The 23,614-nt window shown below is 46.4% G+C and overlaps 1 protein-coding gene across 2 annotated transcripts in view; it reads left to right on the plus strand.

The window, feature by feature from the left end:
* The first annotated feature begins 3,413 nt into the window (after window positions 1-3,413).
* FAF1 (Fas associated factor 1) overlaps window positions 3,414-23,614 on the plus strand; it is a 473,366-nt gene continuing 453,165 nt past the window's right edge. For both annotated transcript variants that reach the window (XM_073593564.1, XM_073593565.1), the window contains exon 1: window positions 3,414-3,733. In XM_073593564.1, the coding sequence (XP_073449665.1) occupies window positions 3,689-3,733 (45 nt within the window). In that variant the 5' untranslated portion in view covers window positions 3,414-3,688. The remainder of the gene's footprint in view (window positions 3,734-23,614) is intronic.

Below are 23,614 nucleotides of genomic sequence, written 5' to 3' on the forward strand. Positions count from 1 at the left end.
TAACATAGGAAAATTTTAACTACCATGACACCACCAACTCAGGGACATTTTACCTTCCAGTGACACCACCAACATAGGCACATTTTAAGAGCAGCTCTCCCTCGGGGCACTCGTGCGGGCACGCTCCCGTGTCCTGCTGTTGCGTCCACTGGCACAGACAGCAGTACTCAGCTCCGCCCCCCTGGCTCCCGCGTCATTGGATTTGATTGACAGCAGCGGGAGCCAATGGCTGCTCTGCTATAAATCTATCCAATCAGGCCCTGAGACACCGGCTGGAGCGGGTGTGCTTGTCCCCGGCGCAGGAACGATGGGGCTCAGGTAAGTAAAAGAGGGGGCTCTGGGCGGCTGGTGCACTACAAGAGGTGAAAAACCGCGAGGATTTACAACCCTTTTCATTTCCAGTGACACCACACCACCAACTCAGGGACATTTTTTCCTTTTAGTGACACCACTGACATTTTTTTCTTCCAGTGACACTACCAGTTCAGGGACATTTTTTCCTTTTGAGGACACCGCCGACTTGAACATTTTTTCCTTCCAGTGACACTACCAACACAGGGACATCTTTTCCTTTGCACTGTTAGCCCTATGTTTGTGCACTGCATTTAACCACTTAAGCCCCGGACCATTTTGCTGGCCAAAGACCAGAGCATTTTTTGCGATTCAGCACTGCGTCGCTTTAACTGACAATTGCGCGGCCGTGCGACGTGGCTCCCAAACAAAATTGACGTCCTTTTTTTCCCACAAATAGAGCTTTCTTTTGGTGTTATTTGATCACCTCTGCGGTTTTTATTTTTTGAGCGACAATTTTGAAAAAAATGCATTATTTTTTACTTTTTGCTATAATAAATATCCCCAAAAAATATATAAAAAAAAATTTTTTTTCCTCAGGTTAGGCCGATACGTATTCTTCTCCATATTTTTGGTAAAAAAACCCGCAATAAGCGTTTATTGATTGGTTTGCGCAAAAGTTATAGCGTCTATAAAATAGGGGATAGTTTTATGGCATTTTTATTAATATTTATTTTTTTACTAGTAATGGCGGCGATCAGCGATTTTTATCTTGACTGCGACATTATGGCGGACACATCGGACAATTTTTACACATTTTTGGGACCATTTGCATTAATACAGCGATCAATGCTAAAAAATTTCATTGATTACTGTAAAAATGTCACTGGCAGTGAAGGGGTTAACCTCTAAGTGGCACTGTAGGTGTTATGTGTGTCCTAGGGAGTGTTTCTAACTGTGGGGGGGAGAGGCTTTGTGTGACACTACACTGATCGCCGCTCCTGATCACAGGGAGCAGAGATTAGTGAGAGTGTCACTAGGCAGAACGGGGAGATGCTTGTTTACGTTAGCATCTCCCCGTTCTTCCTCACCATGAGATGATCACGAGTATCCACGCGGACGTCGGGTCTGTGGGATCCGTGATCAAGGAGCTCCCGGCGGGCGTGCGCGCACCACTGGCAAGCCACCTCCTAAAGGGAAATGTACAGGTACGTTAATCTGCCTGTACGTGCTCTTCTGCCGCAGTATATCTGCGTGAGGCGGTCGGGAAGCTGTTAAACTCTTCAGTTTGCTGCGGTGTACCACAACTAGTAGCAATATTTCAGCACATGCCACAAACAAGACATACATTCAGCGTGCTGAATATTGCAGTTTCCTAGGGTCGCCCTGAGCACTGGATAACCTTGTCCCAGCGCTGTACACTAGTTTAGTGCTACATCATGTGTAAAAATCATACAATGTGCTGCAAATTGCACTTGTGGTGCCATTCCTAGTCATAGCACCCTAAACACACAAAGCAAAAAGTGTTTTTTTTGTGCACCTAAGACCATGCAACAGTAATCTCTGTGTGAAGCTCAAAAGGGTTCAAAAGCTTTTTTGATTTACTTGTCATGCATAGGACAAGGGTTGCCACCTGTTCTTCAAGTCAAACCCGAACACTTTAGCGGCGCACAGCAATTTTTTTTTTTATAGTATAAACTCAACATATATTTTGCGATTAAATAACATTTCTAATGATATGAAGTTAATCGCAAGAGTCCCCCCTTACATCAGAGTCCACAGAGTTCCCATTTTACATCAGAGTCCACAGAGTTCCCATTGTACATCAGAGTCCACAGAGTTCCCCCTTTTACATCTGAACTCGCAGAGTTCCCTTACACTGTAAGGGGGGACTCTGCAGACTCTGATGTAAGGGAGAACTCTGGGGACTCTGACATAAGGGATGCTTTGGGAACCCCGATTTAAGGGGGAACACTGATGTACGAAGAGGACTCTGATGTAAGGGGGAACACTGCAGCCTTTGGTGTATAGGGGAACTCTGATGTAAGAGGTGCTCTGAGAACCCTGATTCACCTCAGTGTACTCACTCAGAGGCAGGAGAGAGAAGGGGGGGAGACTTCAGTCACAGACAGGGATGGTTGGGGAGCTCACTAACCCCGTGGCAGTCAGCACCTCTCATCTAGATGTTTGCGCGGCTGCTGGGCTTCAAATTGCGGCTGCTGGGCTTCAAATTGCCACTTTCCTTTTCTGAGGCACAGCGCTGGGTGGGCAGACACAGAGGGGTAGGGGTTGGAGGAAGAGGTGAAAATCAAGCCCTCTCTCCTCTCCTGTCTGTGTGTGTGTGGGAACCGTTAGTGCTGGCTTTGGGCAGTGTGGAAGAGAGCATAACAGACACTCTCGGCTTAGACAACCGCAGCCAGCAACCCTGGGAAGCCATAGTCCGGTGTAAATAATGTGTCCGGGTTTCAGGTGGTCTGAAACCCGGACAGATGATTCAAAATCCGAACTGTCCATGGTGACCCTACATAGAACAGCCCATTGAAATGAATAGGGTGCCGTATGTGCGAAAACCAGGTGTTCAGTAAGTGCGAAATATTGAGCTACACTAGTGCGAATGGGGGCTTACAGGCTCCGTTACACCATGTCTATTGAGCGCCATTAACCTGCGTAGATCAACACTAGGGCATATCGGTCACACTTTTGCACTTATTTTGTGCGTTTGTCACACTTAAGGCGGTCTTATGCCTAAAACACATAAAAAAATGAGACAAAAATGCACTCAAAAGCTACACTAGGTGTGAATGGGGCCTTAGGGTGCGTTACAATGACCGCTTAGACTTTGCACACAGTCTCTTTTTATTACAAGTGGAACTTATTTAGTTTATTTATACTGGGGGTAAATTGTTTATTTATTACAGAGATGATCACATTTCTATTTATAAAGAGATCAGAGGGAGGTCCAGGTGAGATGACAGGAACGATGGTCAGCTGAGGCTCTGCTATGCTCAGGCCCCGCCATGTCTGATGGTGGCGCAGCTCATCACTCCCCGCACACAGTCACTGACAGGTCACGCAAGCCCCGCCTTCTCCACGCCCCTCCGGTTGCCACGGTGACCGCAGCCAGAAGGGAGGCCTGGATATGTCACGTGACTCTGTCGGCCGCCAACCGCCTGTCATTGCGACCTCAGTGACGAGCAAAATGTGCGACAGCGCCGTGCGGCGGAGGGAGAGCAGACAGCGGCTGGCAGCGGAGACACAGAGAGCAGAAGCAGGCCGAGGATCAGACTAGAGCAGCCCAGAGCGCAGGACAGGCCCCGGGGGCCCAGCTGGGGGTTCATGATCTGCTAACCGGAGATCCCATCACTGACACCCGCCTAGCGGCTCCACTGAGGGGGACATGGCCTCCAACACTGACAGAGAGATGATCCTGGCTGACTTCCAGGTACTGGGGACACCCTTCTTTCTGTTATATTGTACTTCCTGTACTGAGGGCTGGGGGACTACAAGACCCAGCATAGCCTGCCAGGCATGAGGAGGGTTGTAGTTCCACCAAAGCTGGAGAACTGTCTGATGTCAGGTGAAAGATCTGGCTGTCTGTGGTGATAGAAGTGCCAGCATTGCCCCAGACTCTGGGCAGAATCTAGAGAAACACATAACCCAGCTATGGGACAGTCATATAACACAGCCATAGTAGGATGGCACATAGCACAGCCATAAGACCAGGGCATGTAACTCGGCCATAGTAGGATGGCACATAACCCAGCCATGGGAAAAGGGTACGTAACTCGGCCATGATAGGACAGCATATAGCACAGCCATGAGAGGAGGGCACATAACCCTGGGATAGTAGAATGGCACATAACCCGGGTAGGGTGGCATATAACCCGGCCATGGTAGGATGGCATATAGCACGGCTGTGGTAGGATGGTACATAACCCAGCCATGGGACGAGGACACATAACCCGGTCATAGTAGGATGGCACATAGCACAGCCATGAGACCAGGGAACATAACCCGGCCATGGTAGGATGGCACATAACCCAGCCATGGGACAAGGGTACATAACCCGGCCATAGTAGGATGGCATATAGCACAGCCATGGGAAGAGGGTACATAACCTGGCCATGGTAAGATGGCATATAGCACAGCCATGGTAGGATGGTACATAAACCAGCCATGGGACGAGGGCACATAGCACAGTCACGGCAGGATGGCACATAAACCAGGTGAGAGCACATAGCACAGCCATAGGAAGATGGCACAGGACGCAGCCATGGTATGATCTTGTAGCAAATCTGTTGTATAATCGTATATCCAGTCTGTGGTATGATGGCGCATAACCCAGACAGGGTACGATCATATAATCAATCCACGGTATGATTATTTAGTACAGCCATTGTGTGATCACAAAACAAAGCCATGATATAATTGCATAACCAAACCATGGTCACAACTCAGCCATGGTATGATGGCACATAAACCATCCCGGCTGTTGAATATCTGGAGTCAAGGATGAGCGATGCGGCAGAAATTGATCTCTACTGGTCAGTAATCGGCTTATGTTCTTGTGTAGGGGAGAGACACAGAATACAAATACAGGAAATGTCTCCAATGTGAGGAAAGTCCAGTTGTCATTGGAACAAGGTTCCCCATTGTAAGATTACCTCGCTATTCCTGTACAGTGAAAACGAAATATTTGCCCTTTTTCAGGCCCGGTGACAATGGCTACCAAGTCATATAGAGTGAGGACACAGAAATCAATGAAAAGCTAATGGGGTCCTAACCCCTCACCACTCTTTCCAAACTAAGAATAGTACAGTTTTTAAGGCTGAAATCCAGGCAGATATAATACGACTCAAATTATTGTAGCTCTGTATTGAGTAATGCATCACTAAATGTACTTTTTAAATACAAGCTTGTATGTATCTGAATCTGATTTGGTATAAGCCTTTTACAGTTAATGTACAGCAGAGCTCAGAAAAGGTGAGGGAGAAGAAGCACAGGGAGCCAGTCGGGTGTGCTGCAGTGCAAGAGACATACTGATAGGAGAATTTCTCAGAAAAACTGAGAAATGAGTTAATCAGTCTGCCGCTTCTCTGTTCCCTGCCCAGTCACAGGGTGGGGTGGGAAGGAGACCTGTAAGTGAAAGTAAAACTGCAGCAGAGAAAGATCAGGCCTCCGCCCCTGCTAGGCAAGGCTGTGCTGTAGGGACAGAGTTGTGTAAATCGCCGGACTACATGGACAAATACAAATCCTTAGGTAAGTAAGTAAAACTGTTCTCATGGAGGTATTTCATTTGTGTATTTAGCAGGTTACCTGGAGTTCAGACTTTAAAATGAATTTGTCTGACCTGAGACTTTATCTGTCTGGCAGCTTTATTGTGAATAGGCCCTAATAAATGCTTAAAAAAACCTTTAATAGAATTTGAGCAGTGAATGCTGGGCTGGGCAGCCGATCACATGACCCATTACTTACAGCTGATCACATGAGCTGAGTTATAGGATTTCAGGCAGAGCTGGAAGGTAGGCAGCATGTCCTGCCCTTCGAACCTCTAAGCTCCATAACATGGTTGTAAGTCCTTACATATACCCAGTGAAGTGACTGGCCTCAGGTGATACACAGAGATGAAACAAATCCTCCTAGATAAGTTGTACCGGTTTATCTACAGCAATCTCTCCTCTACATCACTTCAAAGTACACACATCAAAGGATTTTTCTCAGCAGCAGAAGGCAGGGATCTGACACTGCACAGCATAGAGCTCCCTGTAATCTGTGACCTGAGTGCATGGAGGGGGCATGTCCCCTGTACACAGGCTCATAGAGAAAAACACACAGCTAAGGCTGTGAGCAACCCGCTGTGGGCTTCGGGGTCATCACTCGTGATTCCGTGGAGTCAGCTTAAAGCAGTAGTAAACTCCACTTGCTGACTTGTACCTACAGGTAATTTTATTTACCTGTAGGCACAAGGAATATCTCCTAAACATGTACCATTTAGGAGATATTCGCTACTTCTGCAGCTGGTGATGTCACCGGTGCACTGCCCTCTGAAAGCAACAGCATGCCGGCCCTTCAAAATGCTGTGCTGTGGCTCCCGTACTCAGGAGTGACATCATCGCAGCTCAGCCATTCAAACAGCCATAGCCTGCGAACCTGATAGGAAGACTGGGTAAAGATGGAAGCCTTGTCTGTAGTGACAGCGTGCCGCTGGAGGGCTTCATTTTAAGATCAGCCTCTCCTAATGTGTTAGTATGTGATGCATACTAGCACAATATGAATTTAACTTGCATAGGAATTATTAGGCACTTTACTATGGCCTTAACCTATTGGGAGTGAGTCATGCAGATAGCAGTAGACCAAACTGTTTTTTCTCATATGATTCGGTTGCCAACACAGACCCAACAAAAGAACAGTAGTAATACTCACCTGTCCTGCTGCCCGTGATTTCAGTCTTTGCTCTCTTGAAAGGCCAAGCTAGCCAAGGAGTCTTCAGCATCTGACACACTTCCTGGAGTGTTGGATCCCTGCCTCCCCTGCTATGCACAGTAGTTCCACCTAACGGCTGCTGCAGCACTTCAGAACATAGGAAGGTGGGTGGAATCGCAGTACCCGGAGGTGGACCCAACATCTAACACAGCCAAACATCTGTCAGATGCTGAAGATATTTAATCAGGTGAAGCACTTCTAGAGAGTCAAAGGTGGCAGGACAGGTGAGTGTTAGTCCTTTCTTGTTTCATTCTGGTGACAATTGCTTGAAGAATTTGTGGATATAAAACGTCAGGTTTCTGTGATGTAAAAAATGAGACAAAGATAAATCTTTTCGGAACTTTTTCCATCTTTGTGATATATAAACTGTACAACTCAATTGAAAAATGAACTGAAATCTTTTAGGGGAGGGAAGTAACAATAAAAAACTAAAATAATGTGGTTGCATAAGTGTGCACACCCTCTTTTATAACTGGGGATGTAGGTGTGTTCAGAATTAAGCAATCGCATGGTCCATTAGATATACCATGGAACACAGTCATGAAGTGGAGAAAATCTGTCACAACAGTGACATTACCAAGAACTGGACGTCCCTCCAAAAATGGTGAGAAGAAAACTGGTCAGGGAGGCTGCCAAGAAGCTCACAGAAACAATAAAGGAGCTGCAGGAATATCTGGCAAATGCTGGCTGTGTGGTACATGTGACAACAATCTCCCGTATTCTTCATATGTCTGGGCTTTGGGGTAGAGTGGCAAGATGGAAGCCTTTTCTTATGAAGAAAAATATCCAAGCCCGGCTAAATTTTGCAAAAACACATCTGAAGTTTTCCAAAAGCACGTGGGAAAATGTGTTCTGGTCTGATGAAACCAAGGTTGAACTTTTTTGGCCATAATTCCAAAAGATATATATTTGGCACAAAAACAACACTGCACATCACCAAAGGAACACCATACCCACCGTGAAGCATGGTGGTGGCAGCATCTTGCTTTGGGGCTGTTTTTCTGCAGCTGGAACAGGGGCCTTAGTCAAGGTAGAGGGAATTATGAACAGTTCCAAATACCAGTCAATATTGGCACAAAACCTTCAGGCTTCTGCCAGAAAGCTGAAAATGAAGAAGAACCTCATCTTTCAGCATGACAAGGACCCAAAGCATACATCCAAATCAACAAAAAAATGGCTTCACCAGAATGAGATTAATGTTTTGGAATGGCCCAGACCTGAATCGTATTGAAAATCTGTGGGGTGATCTGAAGAGGGCTGTGTACAGGAGATGCCCTCGTAATCTGACAGATTTTGAGTGTTTTTGCAAAGAAGAGTGGGCAAATATTGCCAAGTCAAGATGTGCCATGCTGATGGACTTATACCCAAAAAGACTGAGTGCTGTAATAAAATCAAAAGGTGCTTCAATAAAGTATTAGTTTAAGGTTGTGCACACTTATACAATCATATTATTTTAGTTTTTTTATTTTTCCATCCACCTAATAGATTTCAGTTTGTTGTTCAATTGAGTTGTACAGTTTATAGGTCACATTAAAGGTGGAAAGTTCTGAAATGATTTATCTTTGATATATAATTTTTTTTTTTCTATACCACTGTAAGTGGAAAGTTAGATTTAAAAAGGAGGTGTAGATCTCATTTAAGGCAGAACTAAACCCTCCCATTCTTTACAGCCAAGGCAGCTGCCATCTTATCCACTGTTAAATCTGCAGATGCCATGGTGCTGTGCATGCAACTATGACAGGTTTAGTTCACAGCATGCTATGAATGTTACTGCATCATAAGACAGAACTCTGGGCAATCCCCCCCCCCCCCCATGCAGTGGGGCTGTGCCTGCATTGCATGGGTTACCTGATCGTTATGTTCTAGGGTAGAGGACAGCAGAAATCTACTTACCTGCCCCACCGATCCACCACACAACACCGGTCTGGCACACCTGTGCTCCAGAGGTCTTGAAAATGGATTGTTCCTGATGTCAGCATGCTCCATAGACAGGAACAATCCACCGCTGAACCATGGGGGAGTACGGTTTTCTGGAGGATCAGGTGATTATGAAGTTTGTGCTCTCCCCTAGAAAAAACGAGCAGTTGACCAATTCATTGCGGGCACTGCCCCACTATATTGGAGGGGAAAAAAATTGTCCAAAGTTGGGCTTTATGCTTGCACATTATGACACACACACCTCCTGTGTTTTCTCTCCTTCAGCAATGTGAGGTCTGTACTTTCCACATTCACTTTGTCCTTGCCAGGGTCATGCTGTTTTGCTCTTCCACGTCTGCCATCTTCTAGCTTTGCCCATTGGCAGTCACCGATGATGTAACTCCCATACATGCGCACTGTAGTTGCGTTATCTCAGCATCCAGCTCCATGTCTGGTATCTGTAAGATGCTGAGACTGTAACGCTGTACTGCAAGTCCCCCGCTGTCAGTGTACAGATTAAAGCCCCATTCTGGGTAAAATAGGGGTTGAGTAAATTGTAATATGTCTTATTTAGTTTTGTTGCTCTGAAAGCCCCACAGAGTCTTATCTCCTGTCCACTCCGTGCTGATTTAACAAACAGCACACTGATCAAAAACAGGACTTTTATATGCCACCCATAGAGAACAATGTTTCAAGGCTGCTAAGGACCTCTTCAGGATGTATTGACAATATTGTCTCTGATGCTTAAAGAAAGAGATCCTTAGTGGTCTCAAAATGTTGCTCTCTTTTGGTGATGAAAAAGCATTCTGTCTGTGATCATGTTCTGTTTTTGTTTGGACTATTGTTATGATGGCAGTATCTGTCATTTTCACTTTCTATTGCTGTATGGGGTGCACAGGATTATATGCATTCATGGGCTGAATGAATGGTGATAATACACCCTTTTCAGATTGCTGGAAGGCCACGCCTTTGTTATATGACCGTTTTGTGAGTGTTTGTTGTCAGCACTGAGTTAAAACCTAGTACACGCTATCTTTTTTTTTTTTTTTTTTCTTCATTCAATCCAGCGGGCTGAGTTCGCCATACACATAGTTGAATGTTGGCTGGTTTCTATTGAGCCGGCTGATACCTCCCAATATTGGGCCAGAGTTTCCGCGGCTTAAGGTAGAACACTAGGCAGACTCTGTGATTTCTAAAACTGTGGTGTCTTGGGGTGCCCATTGGTAATACATGTAGGCTGGGCTATATAGATCCAGTTTTGGAAATCCATTGAGAAGCAATGGTTCCTGAGGGTGGCTAAACAAAACTGCGGTTACACATAGTGGTAGCCTCTCATCTTCTATAAGAGCTCATTGACACTATGGGGAGATTACCGGTGCACTGGACTGTGGAGGGAGCGGAAGCGGCTGGCTCAGGCTCTTCCCAGCCTAGACTGGCTCTGTGACGTCAGCCGACAGCAAGCTTCAGCCCACTGTCTACTGTCTGCTGAAAAAGGGTTACAGGAGAGCAGAATGAACTTGCGCTCCTGTGACCCACAGGAGAAGCACAGCCATACAAGCCTTGGCTGTAATTCTCCTTTTAATTGAACAAGCTGAAGTTAGAAACTGGTTACCATGCACAGCTGCACCAGATTTTGCACTCTCCAGTTTTAGTAAATCAACCCCTGTGTGCAGTGACCTCAGTGCAGGGCAAAACTGGCAGCTCCCTTGCATGCTAAAACTTTTCATTGTACAGGCAGTGGAAAAGAGCCCTAAAACCTCTGAGCTGGATACTTGTGGGAATGGGGGGTGGTGCTAAGTTTCACTTTTTTTGAGTATGCAGACAAGACACAAAAAGAAGTCAAATGCCACCCTAAAAACACATGGGCGCTTATATAGAGTGTCATGTATTACATTTGAGATGTGTTTACCACAGGGCTCGACAAACCCCAGGCTCCCCACACCAAGCGCGCCCCTCCTGCTGTGTATCCCGGGCTCCGCTGGCCCATCTGCAGGCCTAGGTAGAGAACCAGAAAGGGGGAAGAGAAGGAAAGGAGGAGAGCGAACACATGTCCGCTCTTCTACAGTAGTTGTTGACCCGGAAGTGATATGTGACGTCATTTCCAGGTCCCCCGTTGACAGTTTCCCTGACCATCAAGGCCGAGAAAGAATGTAATGCAGTGTGATTTGCATTACCTTCGGTGGAGCACAGGGGAGACCTGCATGTCTCATTATAGAGAACCTGTCACCAAAAAAAAAAAAAAAATCATTGCATAGGGGACTTTTTGTCCCCTATGTGATTTTTTTTTTTTGGGGGGGTGGGGGGGGGGGGGTGGGGTTAAGTAGAATTTTTTTTTTTTTTTTTTAATTGTGAAAAATTTGTTACACCATTGTTTTCCAGATCTAAAAAAAGTTCCTACACAGATGCTTGTCAACAGCAGTATACAAATGCCACTGCACTTAAGGCATTAGCTACCAGTGTTTGTTTTTTTTTTTTCTTTCGTGCTGCTGAAATTCAAAAACACTACATTGGACAATATGTAGGTTTTTGTGTGTGTGTGTCAAATACAGTGTATAGAAGTATTTTGCTTGAAATAAAAGTACAGCTTATTCAGTAAATAAACTAAATCTGATTTTTTTTTTTTATTTTTTTTTTTATTTTTTGATATTACTTATGGAATAACAAGTAATTTTATATGTTAACATTTCAACTATTCATGAGAACAGTACGGTAACCACCCTCCTTTCCCTCGTAGTTTATAATCTTTCTGACAATATGCAATTTTCAGTTAGACAATGCTTATCCAGAAGCATGTATTGCTCTTGCAAGAGCTTGATGAATGTTCTCCTTCTGATTTTCTGGTGCCATCTTCTCTGTAAATGTGGGTATTGTGTATTTTTGGGAGGTTGTGGTTTGTAACACTTCCTTACCTCAAGATGCTGCTGGTGAAGAAACACTTTGTGGTGATCCAGAAGCAGCAGTGTTTCTGGAATGAGAACTCTGGAGGGATAGACTCCTTGCATATTTATTTTGGTCCTCCTTTCATTCCATAAAATATTTTTTAATGTCTTTAGGGCACCTCTGGTATGCCAGCATGTGTTTTGTCATCCTTGTAGCATTTGGAAAAGAATATTTTTAAATTGCAGCTCAAGCAGAAATTGCACTGTGGAAATGTTTCTAGATGTTGGTGTTGCCATTTTACTGAGAGGAGGAAAAGGAAAACCAATTTACTGAGCAGAATATGGGGAAACATTATGCTTTGATGGCGGAGAACATTCGTAGGAATCATTTAACCTCTTGGCACCGGCGTCTCCTGGCCCTTCAAGAGGTTTATGGCACTGCAAGGTGGGGCTGTCACAGCGGTCACGTGGTCAGAAAACTCCAGATTCCAAGGAGCGATTGGGAGCTTTCAGTAAAGTAGTGGTAACTGTGCCGGGGGCATGCAGTGCGCTCTCAGCACAGGTTTATTGGGGACAATTAACGCAAATATTCAGCGCTAAGGACAAGGTGGCGAGAGGCCGCGTATTTGCGTACAGTAGGTGCCAAGGGGTTAAAGGTTAAAAGAAAAACAAATTTGTCAGACAAATTTACCCTCTTGCCTGTCAATTAAGACCTGTGTAGCAATGGCCCCGACCCCTAAAGGCCTAATGGTGACCTTCAGAGTCAGGGAAAGCTGACATCCTTTCTTGTAGAGTGGCTTACTAGACATGGTGGGTGTGATGCAAGAAGAAATGATGGGCGCCAGTAACTTTTTGAATGCGAACAAGAGATTTATTGTCTGTTAAAGTGGAGGTCCGAAAAAAAAAAAAAGTTGGCAATTACAAATACTGCAGCTGCTGACTTTTAAAATAAGGATACTTACCTGTCCAGGGCACCCGTGATGTCGGCACCCAAAGCCGATCTATCCCTCGGCTGTCGGATCCTGCCGCCGCCATCTTCGGTAAGGGAATCAGGAAGTGAAGCCTTGCAGCTTCACTTCCTGGTTCCCTACTGCGCATGCGCGACTTGCGCTGCGCTATCCCACTGGTCCCTGCTGTCTTCTGGGACATGTGTGTCTCCCAGACGACAGCGGGGGGGGGGGGAGGAAAGGCGCTGGAAGGGGCGCAGATACCCGCGGGTGGCTCGTGTATCTATGCCTGGAAGTGGGAGCAAAATACCTGTATTAGACTCCCCCCCCGAAAGGTGCCAAATGTGACACCGGAGGGGGGGAGGAACCAGAAAAGCAGAAGTTCCATTTGTGGGTGGAACTTCGCTTTAACTGAACTATGGGAGAGAGGGTTAGGGCCAGGACACCCTTGAGTAGGTGCCATAGTAATTGGCAGACTCCGAGACTTCTATAGGTAGACAGCTATACAGTGGAAGGCCTCCAGCCTGATAACACTTCTGTATAGGTAGGACTGTCTCCTATGGCAACTAATCTTGCAACAGTCACTAAAGGTAGTTGTACATAACTCTTGGTAACGCAGAACAGTCCTTTACTTATCTCGCAGTATCCCACTGTAGATCTTCACTCACTGAGCTCCCAGTATCTCGCTAGACTTCCTGATCCCAGTCGTCACTGGATCCTCTGAGCTCTTCCACAGCTATCCTGCTGGGACCCTGGCTTGGCACTCGCTGAAGCTTTCCCACTTCTTCAATGTCCCCGGCTGGTGAAAAGACTGCTCTGGTAGTTGCTCAAGCTTACTCACGGTAGTCTCCGGTAGTAAGATGAATTGTCCCTTAGTGGCGACTGCTTCCCTTCTACCGCCGACCACAACTGGTTCCCCGTCCGGCTGAACCTTCTCAACTTGGTTGGACTCCAATCCTGCAGTCCCAACCCTACGCTGCTTCTGGATAGGCCTCAGGCAACCTAGCAGCCAGATGTCCCTGGGATAGGTCTCAGGCTTCCAGCCTAGCAACCCAGGGTGACATAACACACGTCCACCCAGACAGCCGTCCAGGTGGCACAGAACCCCGATCACCTGACTCCACCCAAATAAATAGGCCATCCTAGCAGGCCAAGGGACTAAAGAAAACCCTGCCAATTGGCTGAGACACCCCATCCATTCATAATCTGACCTTGCTAAGCTCCTGTCATTCTAATGTCACCAGCCACAGTGCCACGTAGTGACAGAAAAGAAAGGGTGCAGCAATTCCAGAATTTAGAGAGGAATCAATTGATCTCTAACAATTAACCAGGATAATTACCACCTGGCGAACTAAATTTGTTAGCAACCCCGCCTAAACACCAGGGTGCTACATCTGAAAGGAAAGAAATAATCTACTGTATCCCAACAATCACCCAACTGTAGGAGGTACAAGATGGAGCCCACAAGCAAACTAACCTGGAAACTTTCCCCTGCAGCCCCCCCAGTGGCAGAAATGCATATTTCTCTCATTGAGAACTGCATTGAGAACTACAGTGTTACTTGAATTGTATTCCAGGATTTTATTGTCTTCAGCTTAGAGAATAATAATCCAATACTTTGCATAAAGTCTCAAATCTTTCATTAAGGTTCTCATGTTATTTAGTTTTGAATACCGTGTCATAGATCTATTATTTATCATTGTAACAGAACATATTCCATACTTCACAGTGCACATGCATGGAAGTAAAAGGATCTGACTAGAAGGGTTAATTGGAAGCAACTCAACACCAAACAGGCCAAAATAAAGATCTTGGTTGGCTTGATCCTAGAATGTTTAGGCCCCCTTCGCATCCTTCACAATATGCAAGCAAAGCATTGTTTGGAGGTCAGGTCGCTGATGTGAACTAAACATATAAAATCAATATGTTGTCCGCTGGAGTGATCTTTTAGTTGAGCAGTCGCACAAAAGAAAATCGCCATTGTAGCTGAAGCCTTTTGTCTCCACCACCTCTTTGCTTTGACATTTACAAAGCCAAGCCTGTGATAATACTACAACCATAGGCACAGCTTCTGCAGTACTTCACAGGGATAGTAGATTAAGCATTTTACAAGTAGTTACAACAAAGACACAGGTTTCAGTAATAAAAGGGCTAAGTTACACAACGCTATAGCTATTCAAAAGTATAAAAATGAAAGTAGTATTTTAATGCATTTCATTCGGGTGTGTAGTAGATCATTCTGGAAAGTACCATAGTGCACAGAAAACTACCCATGACCCATTTTTACTACAACAAATGGCATGTGCATTGTGAGTATTTAATGCCCTATAGAGTGATTAGTACATTGGGGTGCCATTCAGATATGGTGAAATGCCATAAAACATGCATTTTTCCCACACAGTACCTCAGTGCAAAATATAAAGAAGCCTTAAGAGCCCATTCACACCGGCAGCAAGTACTGTACTCTGTATGATGTGTGGGAGCTGGTGTGTCTGTGAAGGAACGGTGCAATGAGTTGTTACAGCACATCGCTTTAATTCATTCGTTGTGTTTTTTTTTTTTTTTTTTTTTTTTTTTTTTTTTTTTACTTTATTGAATCCGATTTAATTCATTTCTATGGGTCCTTGGTGTTTGCACAGTTGCTGGAAGGCTGGATCTGTGTTTATCCTTTTATTTGTTAGCAGCTGTGATGGGGAGATATTTCTCAGACTTTACTATACCTCTTAATTGCTGCAGCCATTACAAAGTCAAATGATGGTGTGATGATGGTGTCATCCTCCCGAGAGGGATTTTCCATAATGTTGAATAGATAAAAATATCTAATTAGGGAACCCAGCTGCAAGAGAGTGACACCTTTTCTGTGGTCTGGTGGGGAAGAGGCCAAAACTACTATAAGGTTGCCACTAGAGCTTTCAAGGCCTAAACCGATCCACACATATTATACTTATACTGTTTCAATTATAAAAACAAAATTTGTAGACCAGAAAAGTGTGTGTAAACCTTAAAGTGAATGTAAAGTCTAGTTTTTAAAAAAACAAAGATGTTATACTTACCTCCTGTGCGGTTTGTTTTGCACAGAGTGGCCGGATCCTTCTCTTCTTTTGTCCTTCTTTGCTGTTCCTGGTCACTCCCTCGAGTTCCCCCTCAGCCAGCAGCTTTCTATGGGGGCACCCAAGCTGAGTCAGAACTCCGTGTATCCATTCAGACACAGAGCCCCGACCTGGCCCTGTCTCCTCTCTCCCCTGATTGTCTGACTGACTTTGATTGACAGCCGCGGGAGCCAATGGCACCGCTGTGGTGACTCAGCCAATCAAGAGTAGTGTCCCGGACGGCTTAGACACTCGTGGACATTGCTGGAGAGAGATGGGGCTCAGGTAAGTAATTAGGGGGTGGTGGGGAGGCTGCTACACACAGGTTTGTGATCTTGATGCATAGAATGCATTAAAATAAAAAACCTTCTGCCTTTACAACTCCTTTAAGGCTGGGTTCACACTATTGCGAATTGGATGCGGTTTCCCCGACATGCTGATTGCACAGCTGTGTGTTGGGCTATTTAGTTGTGACCTGACTGTGGCTCAGGGCTCCACCCAACAGACAGGAAGTCTGTGCATGGGAGTCAGGTGGACTCCCATTCCTCTGAGAGGAGTCAGAGGCTGCATGGGTGCAGCCAGAGCATGCATGTCTGCAGGAGGCAGATGTCCTTGGTGACAGAGCAGCAAGGCGCTGATCAGGAGTAAGCTTAACTCTAGGAAACTCTTTTATTCTGAGGAGCAGACCTAAGGCCTAGGCTAAAGGCCTGAAACAGCCGTATGGCAAAAATGTAAGCCAGGAGGCTAAAGTATTGCGTATGCAAAATACAGTAGTGGTGGAACTCCCTCTGTGTGGGCTACTGATGTCTTTGTGAACTTTTCTGTCATTTTAAATAAAAGTGGGCTACCAGGCCCTTAAATTCAGTTCTGGACTGACGTACTCACTGAAAACGCACCTACCACAGGAGTCTGATCGCTCCAATCTTACACGTGGTAGAGGTATTGCTTCGGGCAGATTTGGAAGAGTTCCAGATCCTCGCATACCAAAAACAGTGAGTAGCAAGAAACTGTGTTTTGCAGCAATGCTGTGAGAAGCAGCTAATGTGAACCAGTGGATTCTGCATGTGAAAGTGTGCTGTTTGCAAGTCTTATGCCGCGTACACACGATCGGACTTTCTGGCATACTTGGTCCGGCAGACTTTCCGATGGACTTTGTCTGCCAGGTGCGCCGGACTTGAAAACGGACGGACTTGCCCACACACGACCGGACTTTCCGGCGGGCTAAGTCCGTCCGTCTTTCCGCCGGACTTTCGCCGGACTTTCAGAATGAACGGACTTGCCCACACACGGACAAGTCCGTTCATTTTGAACATGACTCAGGTACGACGGGACTAGAAAAGGAAGTCAGTCTTTCCGCTTTTATCGGCGAGATTGACGCCTTGCGAGCCCCGTCGCGGGTCATACCAGGCCCTTAGGTCTGGTATGGATTATAAAGGGAAGCCCCTACGCCGAAAAAACGGCGTGGGGTCCCCCCTAAAAATCCATACCAGACCCTGATCCAAGCACGCAGCCCGGCCGGTCAGGAAAGGGGGTGGGGACGAGCGAGCGCCCCCCCTCCTGAACCGTACCAGGCCGCATGCCCTCAACGTGGGGGGAGGGGGCGCCCTGCGGGGCCCCCCCACCCCAAAGCACCTTGTCCCCATATTGATGAGGACAAGGGCCTCTTCCCGACAACCCTGGCCGTTGGTTGTCGGGTTCTGCGGGCGGGGGGCTTATCGGAATCCGGGAGCCCCCAATAAGAGGAGCCCCAGATCCCGGCCCCCCACCCTATGTGAATGAGTATGGGGTACATGATACCCCTACCCATTCACCTAGGGAAAAAGTGTCAATAATAAAATACACTACACAGGTTTTTAAAATTCATTTATTAAACAGCTCCGGGGGGGTCTTCCTCCGGCTTCGGGGGTCTTCTTCCCGCTTCGGGGGTCCCTCTGGTTCCTCTTCTTGCCAGCGGAGGTACGGACTTCTGGGCTTCTTGTCTTCTTCCCTCTTCTCTTCTCCAGATGTTGACACGACGCTCTCTCCGGCTGGACTGCTCTCTGAGCGCTTTGTTGTGACTTATATAGGCGGAGACCCCGCCCCCTTATGCCGTCACAGTCCCTGGGAATGCTGGGACTGTGACGTTTTAGGGGGCGTGGTCAACATCACCCCATACTCATTCACATAGGGTGGGGGGCCGGGATCTGGGGGCCCTCTTATTATAGGGGGCTCCTGGATTCCGATAAGCCCCCCGCCCGCAGACCCCGACAACCAATGGCCAGGGTTGTCGGGAAGAGGCCCTTGTCATCAACATGGGGACAAGGTGCTTTGGGGTGGCGCCCCCCTCCCCCAAAGCACCGACCCCACATGTTGAGGGCATGCGGCCTGGTACGGTTCAGGAGGGGGGGGGGGGGCGCTCGCTCATTCCCACCCCCTTTCCTGACCGGCTGGGCTGCGTGCTCGGATCGGGGTCTGGTATGGATTCTAGGGGGGACCCCACTCTGTTTTTTTGGCGTAGGGGGTTCCCTTTAAAATCCATACCAGACCTAAGGGCCTGGTATGCCCCGCGTTCGCCACAATAGGAAAATTTGTTATTGCAGCGAGTGCGAAATGCAATACCCTGCCTTTGCGTCGTATCTGGTCCGTTGGACCAGCATACAGACGAGCGGGCTTTCCATCGGATCAGCACACAGATGAGCGGACTTTCCGTCAGAAACTGAGTCCGACGGAAAGATTTAAAACATGTTTCAAATCTAGGTCCGGTGGACTTTTTCCCAAAAGTCCGCCGGAAAAGTCCGCCGGAGCCTACACAGTGTCGAATTGTCCGGCGGACTCTGGTCCGCCGGACCAAGTATGCCGGAAAGTCCGCTCGTGTGTACGCGGCATTAGAGACAGTACGCCAAATTTTCCGGTGTTAAAAGGAACTGTGTTAAATGTTGTTGGCCTGACTGCAGAGATGGGGCGGTCAAAAAGCAAAAAGGAAGCAATGTTTGCTGAGATGAGAGACAGAACTTTGTGGCTGTTTGGGTTGTTACCGACAGAACAAGCCCCAGACTGCAAGATGCACTTAGCCGCACTGGAGCAAAGGAAAAAGGAAAGCAAGCCGTCACTTAGTGCAAAGAGTGAGCAGATGGGTGCGGTTGCCGTGGCAGCAAAGCAGAAATCTGTAAACCTGACTTCATACGACCTAAGTTGCCTTCTGAACATGTTGAAGACTTTTTAGCTGAGTTTGATGACTGCTTCCTACAGAGGATGGCCCAAAGGTCGCTGGGTTGAGTTGGTGCAACCTTTTCTGATGGAGGAGCACCAAGAGGTGTACCGCGGGATGTATCATAACCGAGATAACTAGGACAATTTCCTAGGAGCAATCCAATCTAGAGAGCTCTGGAAAAGATCAGCGGGGAGAATGTGGTCTCCCATAGCAACCGGAAAAAGTATGTTTTCAGAAAGGAGGAACTACAGCAGAGATTTAGCTCAAATTTTGAGTGAAGATGTTGGTGCAAAAGTGTTGCCGCCCCTGGCAACTGTGGTGAAAATTTTGTTCAGCCTACAGGGGGTGACAGAGAGCACAAGAAATCAGTGCTTTCATCTTATGGCTGCTTGTGTGAAGTGGTCAGCCTAGAGAAGAGGGCACCGTATCCAGCATCCTGCAAGGGGTGTGACCAGGTGTGTGGGTCTGCTGTCACCCCTGACAACAGGAAATCTGTTTGGCCTGCAGGGGATGTTGGAAAATCCAAGAAGGATGCAATGTTGCCCTGTGTCCATGTGGGGGCATTAGCTTGTGAGAGCTCAGCAAAGAAGGGACAACGCCCTCAATTGAAGCTTTCAACACCTGCCAAATGGAATGGTTGCGGTTACAAATGTGAGGGAGACTGGTTATGGGACTATTCCCTGTGAACTGGGAATAAGTCCAGTGAGAAAATCTGCTTTCAGAGACTTGCTGCAAGTGAATACCTTGTGTAGTAGAAAAGTCCAGTTTGAAGCTGAACCTGCAACAAGCTTGAGGACTGGTAAGGACTTGTCTTCAGGCAGTGTACTGTGTAGCAGGAAGACAAGTGGTAAAAATGAATATAATGTGTTACTCGCTAATGCGATTAAAAATGTGATATTGCATCCAGAAATGTCAGGGGTGACCACTGAGAAATGTGTGTCGTTGCCCCTGGCAACCATGGCAGATGTAGCAGAGGTTTCCCTGGAGGCTGCCCAGGAGCTCATGGTGCCTGAGCTCAGGGTTTCCCAGGACAATTGTGTCGCCGCCCCGACTGACACCTCACATGAGGTGAAAAGCAATGTACTAAATATCCTACAATCTCAAACTGCTAATGTGCTAACACAGCTTATACAAGGCAGGAAGGTGGATGATGATGTTGAAAAGTGTGTTACTGACCAAGTTGATGGTTTGGTGTCTCCCATGGTAACCACAGGTGGTGCCGCAGAGTTGTCCCAGGAAATCTCACGAGGACTACCTATACCTGTGTTGGAGCTGGCGGTGGTCCAGGGCGGATCTGATACTGCTCAGGTGGAAAACAATGGGAAAACGACTCAAGTCATGGAGCATGAATTATCACAATATGATGTGGTTGACAGTGACTGGTGCAGGTCGTCTGCTGCTAAACCACTCTGTCCACCTGTGTCTCCTTGGGCAGAGGGAGCAGTGCTACGGAGTGCGGCTTATTAGAGCACAGACAGGATAGACTGAGATAGTCTCGCCATAAAGGTGTTGGCGGGGTGGAAAGAAATTTCTGAAGGTGATAGTAAGGTGGACCCTATTGCTGCTTTGACAAATGGAGAGGCTGCAGGGCCAGTAGACACAGGTGCATTGGCTTTTGCAGAAGTTAACCCTCTCCAGTTGTAAGGATCTGAAAAGGGCGCATACATAGCAGAGGTTTTGTCCACAGCAAAAGAGATGAGTAATGTTGAGTGTCAGGATGATGGGATTATGGATAGGGCCTTGGAAGGGTTCAGTGTTGCTGAAAATGAGAGGATGCGTGTGACACATGCGATTTGCAGTGCTCATGGGGAGCCGCAAGTTTTGTCAGTTGCCCCTGAGGTGGAGGTCTCTCTGAGTGTCTCGGCCTCTCAAGCCTTAGCAAATGAGCCCCTCCACGTTGTTGGTAAAGGAAAAGTCCCTCGAGTTCTGTGTTTAGATGCGGCATGTCTAGAAATAACTGAGATGTTTGTTGGAATTGGTGAAAATCTTTCCAATGTACACCTGCATGTATCCACAGCTGAGGGGCGACCTGGTACTGCATAGTACCAATCGGTGAAGACAGGTGGTACAGGCGATGTTAAGCAATGTTGATAAAAATTTGTTACTGCACTGTTGGTTACTTTTGTGGAAAGTTGTCTCACAGTTCTCTGCGAGAGTGCTTCCAGCGGCAGTTATGTGCAGAAGGCACTAAGGGGAACTGATAGAGGAATCAGAAATAATAGACCTAGTGGAAGTCTCTCCGTATGCTGGTGTGGTGGGGTGCATTCCTGCTGGTGCGGTCCGAGGTGCGGCTGAGCAGTGGTTGGTGCTTGGCGCGTGTACTGTCTCACCCGCTAGACCTCATGTAAAGGAAGGGCCCGGAACAGACGTGGCAGTAGTGGGAATTTGGTCCATCACTCGCAGAGAGGTGCAGTTTGAGGTACTTGGAGACACTCTGACAGGAAATAACAGTGATGGTAACTTTAACGAAAAAGTGTATGAGAAGCACTGTAGAGCACTGTCGGACAGTTCAGAGGTATTGGTTGAGGTACCAGTGGACAAAGAAATGGTTAAAGAGATCGATGCAGAAAAATGTGGTGAAAAATGTGCGTTGCTAAGACAGTTGCTGTTGGAGTGTTGGACAACAGGGGGCCATGTGAAACTGTGGGACTATCCCATAGGGAGTAACTGCTTGCCTAAAGGTGGTCCCTCGATAGACATTGTCCTAGCAAACAAGGGGACAAGAGGTCCTAATGACAATATTGTTGAATAACGCCTTGTGGAACATTGCTATTGAGGTTAAACCGAAGGATGTGGTGTTGATCTCAGATGGTTTGGTTGCCAAGGGTAAAAACACAGGGGTTAGCGAACCTGAGAAACGGATGTTGTTGGTTAATGTTGCATCAGGTAGTGAGAGGGGTCAGTCCCTGACAGGTTTCATGGAAGTGGGTCCCCAACAGTCCCAGGAGAGTAGGTCTGTGGGAGAAAAAAGGAGGATCCTGAGGCCAGAAGGTAGAAGGGATAGAGAGATTAGTGGGAGCCTGCCAAGGTGAAGTTCTGGTGGAAACATACCCGGAAAAAGAAATGGGCCTACGCAGCTAATGGCTGGCACAGAGGTGTCCCATTCATGGTGAGAAAAGCACCTCCTCCCTTGAAGCCTCCTGGGATGTATGACATCATTTGCCTAGGGGCATGGATACCAGGATGTAACTGAACTAATGTAAAAAAAAAAGTTTCAAACCAGTGAATATGATATACTTTCCTGTTTACTAATGCTAGCAGCATGAGGATTAAAATGGTCAATGTTGATTGGTAGAGTGAAGTTCCACTTTAATCTGAAAGATTAAATGCTTGTCTCTCGTTTGTCACTCCTACCCTGCTATTGGTGGCACAGGTTGGTATGTTACTTTTTTTTTTTTACTACTAAGGGCTGGTTCACACCTGAATTGCACAGGAAAGCAGTCCATGTTTCTGTGCAATTCTTGTTATTCAGTGCGATTTTCATTTGAATGGCCTGAAATAGCACTGGGTCCCACCAAAAGTTTTCAAAAAAGCACTGCACCAAATCGATCAGGCAAACCCACTGCATTTGTGATCTTGTTAGGAATACATCCGCAGCAGATCACGCACGCGGTGCGTTTTGAACTTAGTGCAGGAACGGCACATGGGATGCAGGTTTCCTGCACCACGTTCTTGTGTGAACGAGCCTTGAAAACTGACCTGGTTGTCTTTGACACAAGTGTTTTGGTGCCATTAATGTTTGCCAGGCAGGAGAAAAAAACCTGGGTCCAACCGTTCCCTCACCCAAAACTTAAAGATTTTGTTGAATTTCCACTTTCACCTGAACTCAACCCCTAACACTAGGATATGTAATTGGAACAAAAATTTGCATAGCTATTTGTCCAGCGAAACTGCTCTTCCATTCAATCTGTGAGATCGAATAGAAGTGGCCATAATGCCCAGGCATTATGGCCACTAGATGGAGTGGAGTATCAAAGGAAATAAATACTTTTTTCTCTTTTTATCTTCAGCTTTATCAAGTGGCCATAATGCGGTATTTTCCTGAACCGTCTTCGTTTTTTTTTTTTTTATTCTAGAAATTAACTTTCGACCTGTGGAGGAAATACTATGAGAACGTTTAGCTCTGCCCCATTTTGCATTGAGCAAATATGCCGTCAGTTTTGCAGAACGAATAGCTGTACAATTATTTATTTCTATGTTTAAATATACTATACTAAACTATACTCAGGCTAAAAATGTGATGAAATTTTAGTAACTGCTTACCAATAATACAAATCTAATTTCCTTATAAATTTAGGCCAATATGTATTCTGCTACATGTTTTTGGTAAAAATAAAAATCCCTATAAGTGTATATTGATTGTATAAACACAAATGGTATAGCGTCTACAAACTGATATATTTATGGAATTTTTTGATATAATTTTTTTTTTTTTTCATACTAGTAATGGTGGCGATCAGCGACTTCTAGCGGGACTGCGATATTGTGGTGGACAATCGAATAACTGACACTTTTTTGACGCTTTGTGGGACCCAGTGACACTAATACAGTAATCATTGCCAAAAATATACACTGTCACTGTACTAATGACACTGGCTGGGAAGGGGTTAAACATCAGGGGCAATCAAAGGGTTAACTGTGCCTAGCCAGAGTTGGTGTTTACTATGTGTGCTGCTTTTACTAGGGTAAGAAATGGATTCTAGTCCTGCTTTGCAGGAACAGAATCCATTCCTTCCCCCTGTCAGAGCGGTGATCTGTCTTGTTTACGTAGGCAGATCCCCTTCTGTGTTTATCGATGATCGGCGGGTGCCGGAGGAC

Source organism: Aquarana catesbeiana, linkage group LG07 (assembly GCF_042186555.1).
Source record: "Aquarana catesbeiana isolate 2022-GZ linkage group LG07, ASM4218655v1, whole genome shotgun sequence".
NCBI lineage: Eukaryota > Metazoa > Chordata > Amphibia > Anura > Ranidae > Aquarana > Aquarana catesbeiana.